This window comes from Passer domesticus, chromosome 3, assembly GCF_036417665.1.
Source record: "Passer domesticus isolate bPasDom1 chromosome 3, bPasDom1.hap1, whole genome shotgun sequence".
NCBI classification, from domain to species: domain Eukaryota; kingdom Metazoa; phylum Chordata; class Aves; order Passeriformes; family Passeridae; genus Passer; species Passer domesticus.
The window spans coordinates 69,075,791-69,089,546 of record NC_087476.1 but is presented as its reverse complement, the minus strand read 5'-3'; the positions used below and the strand labels follow the sequence as shown (position 1 = coordinate 69,089,546).

The following is a 13,756-nucleotide window of genomic DNA, read 5'->3' as shown; positions in this document are numbered from 1 at the left end:
AACAATTAAAGGGATAGTCTCAAATAGTTAAAGTATAAACCATTTATTTCTTTAGGAATAGTTTGGGAAAATTCCTTCCAACCTCCATACTTTTTTTCTTCTTCTAAATCCATTACTGATTGTCAGGCTTTTTTATTAACAAGATATAATAAGCTACATTTTATGCATGACTATGTACAGTATTTTTGTTTTGCTGCTGCAGAGCCAGATAGCCAGCCAGGAGAGGGAGCACTAGTTAGCTAATAAATCCTGTTTCCAGAACTGTCCTGACACCTGTGATGACACTGATCACAAACAAGTATTTTTTGGTAGTACAGACTCACAGTTGTTTATTGCTCCATGAAGGAAGAAAGCAGAAGGAGCGAAACAGGTAGGAAAATTATGTATTTCTGCTTAAAAGAACGCATTCAGTAGCAACAGTAAGTGGAAAAACAAGCACAAATATCAGTATTAAATACTTGACAGTGTCCCTTTAAGGGAGAACAGAATTACCTGCAAGTTGGTGGTCTTGGAACTAGGGAAATGGTAAATGTACAAGGACAGATACAGGAGTTAGATCCTCGCAAAGAAGCAATTTAGCCTTGCTGTAAGTGAATTAAAATAATCACATTTGTGCTATGAGAGAAGACTTTGTGGTTGTTTTTTTTTTTTTTTTTTTTTTTTTTTAGGGGGATTTTTTGTTTGTTTGTTTTGTTTCTTTTTTTTGTTTGGTTTTGGGGTTTTTTTGGGTTTTTTTGGGTTTTTTTTTTTACCTTTATGGATTTTGATATTAAATCCTGTCATAATTACATGAGTTTTTTCATTTGGTTACTTTTAAGGAATTTTTCATAACAAGCTAATGGAAAAAAAACATTGAAGTATAAAAGCATGTATTTGTGACTAAATCTTCACAATTTAATGGAAAATATTCAAAACTGATATAAGTTTATCCATGAACTTAGGGTATATTTTGGCATATCCATGAACTTAGTGTATTTTTTTGACATTAAAAAAAATGTGATTTTATGCATACAGGAGAATCCCAACATCCATATGAATAAGGGAAAGACAGAAAAGAAAAGAGTGAAGCTTAGAGATAAGAAAGCAAATGAATATAATTTATAGTACATTGCCTGCCTCATCCCTCTTCCTGAATACATGACTTCTAGGTCTCCCCACTGATTGTGGAGATCACAGGCAAAGATTCTTTCACGTTTTGCTTATATACATTGCCACATATCCTGACACCCTTTGATTAAGCTGTCTTGCTTTTTCTTCATACTCCATTGTGTTCTGGCTAGAAAAGCTAACAATCAAAAATCCCATTTATAGTGAAAAAAGAAAAAAAATTAAAATATCACAGCTTTAACAATTGTTTGTAAATATTGGCAATTTAAAATTTTCCTTCCACTGTGGGAAAAACATATTAAAAAAGATGCTCTGAAGTTCCTGTCCTAGAATAGTCAGCTGGTATTCCTAAGCAATTATATAAAATCTTACTTCTCTTTGGCCCAAAAATGCAAGACATTTTGGTCTTTTAAAGTCAAGATCTTATTTTTGCAGATGTACGGAAAGTATATGGCATCATTAATTAAGATTAGGTGTTGGTCTTCTCAGGCTGCCTAAGGCTGCAATACAGAAGAGGCATTATTCTGGAAAGTCAGGCTGAGTAAAATATGCATGTGTGGGAAAAATCAAGTTGTTGCTTATTTTTTCATTAAATATATATAAAGCTAGCATCTTATCCTTGTAAAAACCACTTATGTTACCTCACTTTGACATTTTACATGATTTATACTGCTATATTAGTTCCTTCCATTTATAGTCAGGGCACATTCTGCCAGGCATTCTGTATGGCTGCAGTCCTCAGTGAAGATGGCAGAAGCTGTACATGTATTACTAAAGATACACATAATTGCAAGGTTAGAACTCAGCTGCTAGTATTCCATGTGAGGAATACAACCTCTTCTTTGGTTGGGTGCATTTGGATTATTAACGTTGCTTTGTTGTGCTTTCTGGTTCTAATGCTCTGGACTTTGAAAATTACTTTTTTAGTAAATACTAATTTAGAATTGTACTTTTCCTTTTCCCCTATAAGATGATTTTTAATTTTCGTGGTTTCTGGTTAAATATGAGCTGCTGTGATAGGTGTGGAAAAGCTAGCCCTCTGGATAGCAAGGCATGAAAGGCATGGTGCGGGTAAATGATCCTGCTTGCAGTGCCTGTGCTGCACACACACATGGTGGCTTGCTGGTTTTCTGGCAGCACTGCTGGCAAGCTTGCCCTGTAGCATTTGTTGTGGAAATTGCACAGAAATCTTTGTGATAGCGAGAGGTGTGGAACTTGGGTGTCGGTGGAGATCTGACAGCAAGTGGAATCGATTCACAGCTGTGGAATGAGGGTTTGCTAATGGTGCAAAGGGAGCTGAGAAAACAACAGCATGTCTGTCTCACTGGACATGTGCTGAATGCATTTGTTTTGTGGTTGTAGTTTTACAGCCTTGCTTATGAGAACGAAATAATTTCAGTACCACACAAAATATGTATCAGTACAGCTCTTAAACTTTAAATCACAAAATATGTGTTCCCAAGTAATTATTATAATATTTTTCCTGCACTCTTCCTACTATGTGTTTTAACTTGTCAATCTTTTTTTATCTTTCTGTTAAGCACTTACCTACATATGTTTCTGGTGACTTTTTGTTCCCTTTAGTTTAGTGGTCTGTGCTGTTCCTGAGCTTCTTGGAGATTTGGGAAGGTCCAGGAGTGCATAGCTTGGCAATACAACATTAATAACTCTGAAAACAACATTATTATTTTCAGATGTCTATTAGAAGTTTATATGACACTTTGTTTTTTGTTACTGGATTACTGCTGAAGCACTCAACTGTATTAGTGAAGCAAGGGTGCCCCAGGTGAAGGGGAGAGAATGATGCATCTTTGTCCTATCAGAAGGCTAATTAATTACTTTATTATGCTATATTGCATACATCTAGACTGAATCTGCCATTCATTCACTCTGCACACATCTGCACAGCACTGCACCCATCCCGGGACTGTCAGCCGGCAGTCCGACACACATACACACTCTTGGCCCTAATAGGCCAAAGAAACAAAACACCCTTGCTCTGGGTAAACAATCTCCATATTGCATTCTACTTTGGCACAACACAGGCACAGCAAATGATAAGAATTGTGTTTTCCCTTTCTCTGATGTTCAAAGAATGTGAAACCCAGAAATATCCCTGGGAAGAATTATGCTGTGCTTTTCTCTATGAAGAGAAATGTGGCAACACTGTATTACACACACTGCATCTCTTAATAGGTTCTTTTAGAGCTTTCACTATGGTTTTCTCTGCTGCTGTAGACGTTATGGAAATCCCTTGTTTCATTCTTATGTGAGATCTGTCTGTGCAAGTTCCAAGACCAGTTGTAGGTCCAGTGCCTTGAGATCAGTTATAGACACATCACAGACTCGTTGAACAAAAGAATGCACTTTACATCTGCCATGTGTTTCCATGGAGTTACTTTGCAGCAGTGTTCTTTACCTGTCACGGAAGTTTTAAGAGGCTTCTTGATGTTTTTTTGGTGTGTGTAGCTCTTTTGCTTTTAAGAGCTCCATGTAGGTTAAAAAATTTATGCAGTTAAATTGGCCTATTGTTGACCAGTTATTGCCTAATTGATATCCTTATATACCCTACAAAAAAGTGAGTTGTGAGTGCCCATTTAAATAATTGTTTGTCTATCATTTGCTATGTAAATCTGTCATGTCACTATGAAAAGTAATACTGACTTTCCATGGTCAGTGCTATATCACTGACGTTTAACATTATCACTTCCATCCAGGGCACATTCTGCCAGGCATCCCAACTTTTTATGGTTGCAATGTTTTCCTAAGTAAAGTAAATTAAATTCTGAATTATTAATGGATGTTTGTCACATGAAATGAAGACAAAGCTGTGTAATAAAATACACAGGGTTTTTTTCCTTTTTTTTTTTTTCTGTGATATGGTAGGTTCTGAATTCAAAACAAAAGAATTGTATAAATATCATGTATGCTACCCAGCTCAAACCATTTGCCTGTTAAGAAGTAGTTACCAGACAAACTCTGTACCAGACAGTCTTCTGATGAATCATTAGACTGTCAAATCTGGAAAACTGGCAAAAAAACTTAAAAAAATTAGGGTGAATGTTAAAACGTATTTTAACAGTCTACAATAACATCTTTGTATTGAGTAAGAGCAATTCAGTCTCTGTACTGCTTGGAAATGTACTCAGTAAAAATTACCACTCTTAGCTAATCAGTTTTCTTGTTGACTTGATTGCAAGTGTGCAAAGCTCAATCACTGTACAGGATCATTGTCTACACTTAAATCAGAGAGGTGCAGAAGGTCATTAGTACTAAAACTTATGATGAATATAACAATAAGAGTGCTTAATTCAGAAATTAGTAACGCATTCAAAATTTAAATAGATGTGTAATAAGAAAAAAAGAACAAAGTTGTTAAAAGAAAAAATCTTTTCTGACATTCAAATTTAAAGATATAGCCACAGCCTTGAATAGGTGAAAAAGGTCACAATGTTATTAGAAAACAGGTCACAATGTTATAAAATCAGATCCAAGGAAAAAAAAAATCTATAAAATTAAGTTGGTTTAATACCAATTTAATGAATTTCTCTATTCCTTTTTTTTCTCTCCTTGCTCTCATTTTGTGCTTAGTAATTTTAAAAGCACTTATACTATATTTCATTTTATACATTGTTATCAGTCTATGTTAATTTGTGTCATGGTTGCTATGGCAACTACAAATGCATTAGTTTAACATTATATCATGGATAAGAAGTTACACATTTATTGTTCCAAACTTTCATATTTTTAAAGACAGCATTTTACAATGTTTTTGGATGTAGAGTGCTTCAGAGGAAATGATTTCTCTTTTTTGTGTCCTTTCAATAACAAATAATCAAACTTGTAGTGTTGCATGACCTCAGATGTTAATGTGAATGCTCTTATATAAAAAAAATAATTTCTTATAACATTTACTTCAGCATTTGCTTTTTCACATCTACCAAGTTAAACATTGGACAAAGCAGGATGTCAGCTTAAGAATTTGGAAAAAATAGGGGAAGTGGATCCCTCAAATGGTATTAGTTTTGGTCCTGCCACTGTCCTTTCCACAAAATATAATTAGAGCTGATATGGGTTTGTAATTTGTGTCACCAGCAATGCATTACCTTTATCTTTCTGTTAGCCCTTTTAGCATGTAGGTAATGCCTTAATATTTCTTCTCCTAGAGGAGTATTTTGTAGGACCAGATTTCATCAAGCACTGGTTTATAACTGACCTTTCATTGTCTGCTCACTATGACAAAGCAAGAGACAGTTAGTCTTGTATCTGAGCATTTAAAGGGTAACAAAAGATGCTTGCGAGAATTTTTTCCAAATGGATGTTCCATTTCTTCTCTTCTTGAAAAGATAGGATTGAAACCACATATGTTCCTAAAACTAGAACTGTAATCCTGTAAAAGAAGTAAGGTACTTTCACTGTCTTCTAAAATAATAGGCATTGATTTTGGACTTCTTAATAAATCTAACCAATAATAAAAGTCTCTCAACAGCAGCTATTCTTCATATGCTATGTCAAGTCTGTAATTTTAAAAATAAATATAGATATTAGGAAAAACACGGAGAGTTCTTTGCATGGTTTCTCTCATTGCCAACAAATTCTGACTGGATGTGAGAAGAAAATATAGAGAAGAAAACAATTCTGTTAGTCACTAAACATTAGATTACCCACTTAAACAATCCAGTTAAACACTGCTTTCAAATAAGATCATTTTGCAGTAGAGGAAAACCTAATCAATGTTTTCTAATAAACCAAAAATTCAAAGATTAAACCTTACCAATATTTTAATTATAGTTGGAGAGTTGTTAGTTCAATTATCTATTGAAAAAACTTTACACGTGGAACACATGAATCATATTCTCGCAAACCCCTTTATTTTTGAAAAATACATGTCTTAAATAGTTGTTATAATAAGGCACGTGTTTATTATCTATTTTGTAATTTATTGATTACTGTTGCACACATTCGTTATTTTTTATTAGTAGTATTTTGTTCTTTTGTTTTTATCACATTTATTACTTGGGAATTTTGTATATTTATGGTACAGTAATGTCAGCTTTGATTAGAAACACGATTCTTGTTATAGTGGCTGCTTCATAGACAGTGTATGAAATATAATTATTTTGATTTTTCTGTTATTTCTGTGGTTTGTATTGTTACTATATTAAGTAAATTTGACAGAAACTTGCATCAGGTAAAAGAATCGGAGCTTTGTTTATTTGTATGCGTCACTTTTCTAAAGTGAATTCAGTCTTGTACTTTCTACACTATTGCAATTTCTTTGATTCTTGCCATATTTGAAGTTACATGATTTTAGTTGGTATAACAGTAATTTTTATGCTGCTCTTGAAGAATAACCTTGTCTGTAAGATAAACCACAGTTTCTGAAATTGAACTGGTTTTTCATACTAATGCAGGATGTAAAAAACCGACGAAACCCTCGCCTTGTTCCGTACGCTCTTTTGGATGATCGGACGAAGAAGTCCAACAAAGACAGTCTTCGGGAAGCAGTCCGCACCCTTCTAGGCTATGGTTACAATCTGGAAGCTCCTGATCAAGATCATGGTAATTAATTTTGGCTTTTTTTTCCTCAAAAAAAGGTTTGAATTTTCTACTCTGCTACTGAATGTTTTGGTACAATAAAACATTTTGTAGGGATGTTTCCAAATATAATAGGTGCTTTTCTCCATCTTCTCTTCTCTTAGATCTTAATTTCTTTCTTTCATTTTTGTTTCCTTTCATTGTTCTGTGGCTTCAAATGAATATCTACAAAATGTAACATTTTTACATTTTAAAGCAATTATTTAAAATTTCAACCAATCAACACAATATTTGGGAATAGTTTTTATTTAATGCTTTATTACTATTTCAAGACAAAATAGGGAAAAAACCCTGTAAACTCAGTAGATGTGAATTTTATATTCCTAAAATTTTAACTTTAAATAATGAAGAATTCTACAGTTTGTGTACAATCTTGTATTTAAGCACTTAAAGATACAAGATGAAATTTTCTAAAAGGAATGATTGCAAACTAAATTTCTGTGAATATCAACCTGCAAGTCTATAATTAGACTAAATTTGTTAAAGCCTTTAAGTTTCCTGGGCTTCCTCAGCTCTTGGAAGTTGAATTAGACAATAAGTGAATTATAATTCACTTTTTACAAAGTTTTCTTTGAACTTCCATCATTGCTGGGTTGAATGTTTTATTGATACTGTGGGCAGTATTTTCAGTTTTGAGACACCCTAGAGCAGAAAAAAAAATCTGAACTAATGACAACGTATTTTTAAAGGAAGTGCACAACAACTAACTCAATAACTGCAGCATATATGATGCTAAGTACAAAAAATCAGGATAAAATGTCCAAATAAAATAAATAGATCTAACCCCTATCAACTCTGTTTCAGAAGTTCACTTAAAGATAAGGAAATATGGAATAATCAAAATTGAAACTAGGATCTTTATAATCTCAGCAAAATTTGGACATTTTGAGAAATGTGTCTAAATCTTATTTTTCCCCCTTCATATAATGATAGTGATAGTGGTTGTTAAGTTTTGACCTGTTTAGGCCATTGACCTTCATTAAAGCATTTCTGCAGGGGACATCTAAATTGTACACAGGGAACCTATCATTTGGAATTTCTTTTCCAAAGCACATGCATGATCTGATCCTTAGGTTTTATGAGATATCGTCATTAAATTACACTTAAATATGAGGCATTGCTGAGATCATGAATGTGTAGCAAGGCTGGATTGCTGAATACGTAGAACAATGTTCCTCAGTGGAATGGACTGTGTTGGTGGTAAAATGCTGTGGTCTCACTCTTAAATCTGCCAAGACTGGGTAACCCTGCTGCATAATCCTAGAATTTCTTCCTCTCCCACTGTTGGGAATCAGATGCTGCAGAGAAAGACTGAGCATGACTTCTGCTTGGTTCTGAGAGGGTGGGTTGGCTGGTACAGGAGGCTTTTGCCTCTTGTGAAAATATATGGGCTGTCTAATGGTGTAGGCAAGAGGGGGAGCGAGCACACTCCTTTTCCTCAGTGTCTTCCACATCCTGCTGAACAACAGTGATCCTCTCTTTCATTTACAGCTCTGAGAACCAGCAGTGCATACTGCTGCCTTTCGTTGGGAATGGACTGTTGAAAACCACTCTCTTTTTCCTTAGAATGCAGGGATTGTTGAGCGGGTTCTGTGAATGGAGTCAGTAATGAAATGTAAAGAACACTAGTGCAATCCTTGCATCTGAAAGATGTGATCAAGGTTGTTGCAAAATTCTCAGAGGAAAGGTTCTGCAGAACAGTGTCCCACAAATTGGTCTTCCTTGAGCAAAGGCTGGAATTGTGTTCGGCAAAAGATTTTTTTAGTCATTTTGGAGATTTAGATTTTAGAGTTTATGAGCTTCTCAAGTTATGGAGATGCATAAAACATGTCACAAGGATCCTGGTTCATTAGCCAAAATTCATACTGTTATTAAGGGATTTAGAGCCCTCTAGTGGTGTTCTGCATGTCCAGTCAATCTTAAACATTAATTTTACACAGTTCTTAAGTATTGGTTTTTACGTTTTTTTAAATTATTTTTACTTACTGGTTTCCCACAGCAGCTGCATTTTTGGAATTGATTTTACTTCAGAAAGCATTTTTTTACTCAGAATCCAAAAATAAAACAATTTATCAGGTACCCTGCTTTGTGGTGCTTCATCTGTATAGATGATGTACTGAGGGTCTTCAAAGGTGTTTCTAAGGCATTAATTGCATAGACTATAAAAGAGAAAATTTTACTGATAAAGAATTACGTGGCAGAGAGATGTGTTGCTTAGAGGAAACTTCATGAACCTCACGTGACTGAAGTTAGGCATGAGAAATGATGGTTAATTCTGAAGGATGTGATTTTATAGGCTATCCTAGGTGATACTGGAAATTTGAACCTTGATGTGTGTGAGAAAATAGAAGAGGACGGGAGAAGTTTTTAGGATGGCCTAACAAACAGGTGCAAATAGGTGCAGACAAATTTGATCTTAGAACACTCTCAGGGAGAAGAGGAATTGTGGCAATTAGACTGGAATGCTGACTTTTCAAACGTTGCACAGGCTTTATTTGATACATTACAAATTTGTGGGAGAAGATCCATGCATTTGGCCTTTTTTCCCCCTAATCTGAGAAAAAGAATCAGAGTGATCCTTGAGTCATCACTTTGTAGCTGCTTTCATATTTCTAACTTCTCCTTTCTTTGTCTTTTTTTTTGTTTCTTGGTTTCTTGTGTTTTTTTTTTTTTAAATCCTTATTCCCAGAATGGGCAAGGACACTTCCCCACAAGGCTGTTCTGCAGGCACATTCTTCTTTTCATGTCTGTGCTCAAAGGGATTCCTTTACCTTTTGCTTTTACTGTTTCTTATCAGTAGTTGAAAACAGTACTTTCTGCATTGATTTTTTTTCTTTTTTTGTTCCCTTATACTTATTTTTATTTTTTAAATCTTTACAGCAACAAGACTGGATGTGTGCAGTGGGATAATGGAAAAGTTCAGGATCTTCCGCACAGAAAAGACGTACGCAGTGAAGGCTGGGAAGTGGTACTTTGAGTTTGAGGCCGTTACTGCAGGAGACATGAGAGTTGGCTGGACCAGGCCTGGTTGTCTGCCAGATCAGGAACTTGGCTCAGATGAAGAAGCTTTTGTTTTTGATGGCTTTAAGGTTTGTGTGTGTTTATCTGTAATGATATGAGTGGCTGAAAAAATTCTAATTTTTGTGTCTCATTCTATGTATCATTGCCTCAGTTGCCTTCTCTGCTTTCACTGATGTTTCATGACATTATTTCTTTGTCTTTGAGGGCCTAGGCACAATAACTAGAATCAGTGTCACCTGAAAAATTAATTAGCAAGGTTTGGCATTTTTATAATTTTTTTAACAAATTAACATGTTTCTACAATATAAAGAATTGATAACCAAAGTGGTTTAATCAAATTCAAAATACTGACAGAGCTGTAATTAGCTTTGAATAATTCCTTAAAGTTTTACTCTGTTATTCTCTCTATAAGATGTGTCATTAGGGAATAAATATGGTTAAGATTATTAACAGTAAGTGTTTGAGGCAAACTTTGATCCAATGTACTTGTAAAAATGTAAGAGTTCCAAAGAGTATAGCTAGGTTTTCTTAGAAATCCTTACAGCTTAAATGAAGTATGATAGAACCACTAAGATTTGCTCAAATTTAACTCTGCACAAAAAGAATGACCAATTTAAATCTAGTAGTAAAAATAGGAATACAAAAATAAAATATAGGAAAGCAAACCTTTATTTTACTGACTATCCTCAGAATAGATTGAGCGCCTCATTGAAATTTTCAATTTCAGTATGAAGGCAAGTGCAACTGCTATCTGAACCTTAATTCTTATTAAGGCTACTGATGACTCATTGTCAAATTATTCTTTGTATCTGGCATTGGAATTAATTTTCTTATTACTGTTAAAATATGTAATAGAAATCAACAGAATTCCTGCATATTCCCAGTAAGATAAAGTTTTCAAGATGTATTTTATTTATGCTGTGGGAATTTATTTTGGTCCCATCCTGCATTGCATGAGAAGATGCCTTGAAAAGAGAAGTGGAAAGTTTTTTTGCAAATATTTTATGTAAACCATGCAAGTCCTCTATTTTTACTGGAATAGCTGTGTAGTTGCCTTCTGAATCTTAGGGTCTGATGTTTAGGCCTCAATCCACAAAGCTATTTTGTTGTGTTTGGTTTTAATGGGTTCTTTCCTTGGTTAGGAAAAAAAAAATTGACCTTCAAGATATCAAGAAAGGTTCACTGGTTTTGTACAACTTCTTGGATGGATACAGAACATGAACATCTACTTGTGATGAAATACTTGAATAGGAATTGTATCAGTTACTGGTTGTTAATACTTTTTTATTCCTGTACTTGGTTACAGTAGTTCTTAACAGAACTATTAATTAATTATTCATTTATTCGAGCTCCAGTCCAGGACCCCATTGAAAGCCATTGCAGTTTTTGACTTGCAAGTCCATCAGAGGAATCATGCCCTCAGCTACTCTGGAACCTATCAGAACCCAGTGCTTGTCTCATTCACAGACAGTTCTATTCCTTCCAAAATCTGATATGAGAGAAAGATTAATTTATTTTGCACAAAATAGTTTAAGAATTATACTTACGGAAACAATACAGATTGTTTGCAAGTAATGAATTTTTAGGCTGCTAAAGTAAATAAAAGCAATTGCTTAAAAACAGTTTGTGGAGTAGCTATTAAACATTGTAATAGATAGCATATTATTGTGATTAAAAGTCTTTCATGGAGCTTCTGCAGAAAACTAAACCGTACTCTTACTTTTTACTAAAATGTTGAAATAGCAATTTTCCCTGTCAGCTCCCTTAGCAATGTTTTATAATGCTGAAGTGAGGGGTGCTGTCAAGAAGTTAATTGCTGGATTTCCATATTCAGAGTCAGCTTGGAGTACTCACAGACACAGTTTTGGAATGATATTCTGTGAAAGTGTTAATTTTAATGCCATCCTAATTGAGGCAGTTAATTATTAGTTCTACCAATGAAGATGAGAAGAACACATACATTGTCACTATTTTTCTTTTAAATACTTCTAATTATTTCAGGCACAGCGGTGGCATCAAGGTAATGAGCATTTTGGCCGCTCTTGGTTGGCAGGAGATGTTGTTGGATGTATGGTTGACATGAATGAGCACACTATGATGTTCACCTTAAATGGTGAAATCCTGCTTGATGACTCAGGCTCAGAACTCGCGTTCAAGGACTTTGAGGTTGCTGATGGTAAGTAATGTAATACGTCATGCTGTTAACTTGCTATTGCCTGTTTTTTGCTTTGACTTCACTTCAATGTGTTTCTTTTGTTTCTCATCTCCCTGTTCTCATCCCTGACCCTGCCTCCCCTGTCTCATCCTTTTTTCTATTTGATTACTATTAGCCTTTGGAAAGGGAATTTGCTGGGTGTGACAATGAGGAAGGAGTTTTTCTGTAGTGATCTTTGTGGCTGTCTTTTGTTGTGAGACCCTTTAACTGTTTTTCAGGGATGTGTCTGAAGAGAGAGATTAATGACTTATAATATTTCATCCTCCCTGCAGTAGATCACTATATGATGTAATAGAATTATAGAATGTATCATAGAATGGTTTGAGTTGGAAGGCACCAAGTCCACCCCCCTGCCATGGGGGGCAAAGACATCAGAAATTATCTAGATGAAGGACTGAAATAATAGTAAGTGTCTGTCCAATTAGCTTAAACTCACTACCAGTTTCTCGCTATCTTTAAAGTTTTGTTTTAGCACTGGGAGGAGAAATGACGCTTGTTCCAGTCAGCTGACACAAAACTATCCTCCAAAATATTCTGCTTAATTCTAAACCATGAGATTGAGTTTTGTGCTTATTGCAGGGTTTTGGTGCAGGTTTCAGCATCCACAAGCAGGTGCTAGTTTACTGTCAAGACATAACCTAAGAGATTGCTAAAGATGGCAAAGATTGTGAGGGTCTGTCAGGTGGCAGATTGATTCTGCACCAAAGAAGTATTTTTGTTTATAATTTTAATTGTGTATCTGTGTGCAGAAAGAAACAGAAAAGGGGTAAGAAATTGTAAGTTAACTGCCTAAAACTTCTGAACTATGTTAATGCTTAAAATTAAGCTTTCATTACCTTTAGATAAATATATTCTGCCATAGATATTATACATCTATTAAACAATACAGCTGTAGCTGAGAAATAAAGTTAAATTTAAACCCATATGCTGCTGTTGGGTTACTTATCCCTACCCTATTGCCATGGGAAATATGGATTTCATACTTCGTAATTAGGCAATTCCCTCTTTGAATTTTAACCACTTTATTTTCTTCTGGATTTTGGAATATTTTACTTTCCAGAGTACTTTGGGAGATTTTTTTTCCCTTCCTCTGCCATACATTAGGAATCAGAAATATTTTATTTAAAATTACATTGTTGCCATTAATTTTCTGGACTGCTGCCTGTTAGTTTACCGCCTTTGGATTGCCTTAGATGCTGTGGTAGCATGATGATGAAAAGGGATACGAGAACTGGCTTGCTGTTAGTGTTGTATGCAAAAAATCATCTTGGTGCCATTAAATTTTAGTGGCTTTCCAGTTATTAGTTAGTATACTCCCATTGGGGAATAGGGGATTCTGAAAGAAACTCAAATTCCATTAAATTCTCAGGGAAGGTTGCATTTATTCCAAGTTGATGAAATCACAGTGTAGTACTTTTTGCAGGGTGGTGCTTGTTTCTAGCTGCAGGTCCAAATTGAAACAGATCTCTCTGCTAAAGGAGTTCCTGGCTTGACATGGAGCCTGAAGGCTTTGGTAACCATGTCAAAGACTTTATGTCAAACTTCTCAGATTTTCCACAATATCCTCGTAATTCACATTAATTTCCTTTACTATTGTTTTTGTAGGAAAGAACTTTGCCTTTAAATAAGATGTCCTAGTCTGTTTTCAAGGGAATGTGCTGATTTATCTTATATTTAATAACACCAAAGCTATATTTGAAATTATTGCGAGTGCTTAATACACAAACATTGGAGGCATAAGGAGAGGGAAAGTGACGACAACTGATTATGAGTGTGTATGTGTAAACACACATATGAAATACCCAAAATAAATTT

At 34.8% G+C, this 13,756-nt stretch overlaps 1 protein-coding gene across 6 annotated transcripts in view; it reads left to right on the top strand.

The window, feature by feature from the left end:
• Window positions 1-13,756, top strand: part of RYR2 (ryanodine receptor 2) — a 380,824-nt gene that overhangs the window by 230,124 nt on the left and 136,944 nt on the right. For all 6 annotated transcript variants that reach the window (XM_064413752.1, XM_064413749.1, XM_064413751.1 and 3 more), the window contains 3 exons: window positions 6,522-6,669; window positions 9,586-9,794; window positions 11,728-11,902. In XM_064413752.1, the coding sequence (XP_064269822.1) occupies window positions 6,522-6,669; window positions 9,586-9,794; window positions 11,728-11,902 (532 nt within the window). The remainder of the gene's footprint in view (window positions 1-6,521; window positions 6,670-9,585; window positions 9,795-11,727; window positions 11,903-13,756) is intronic.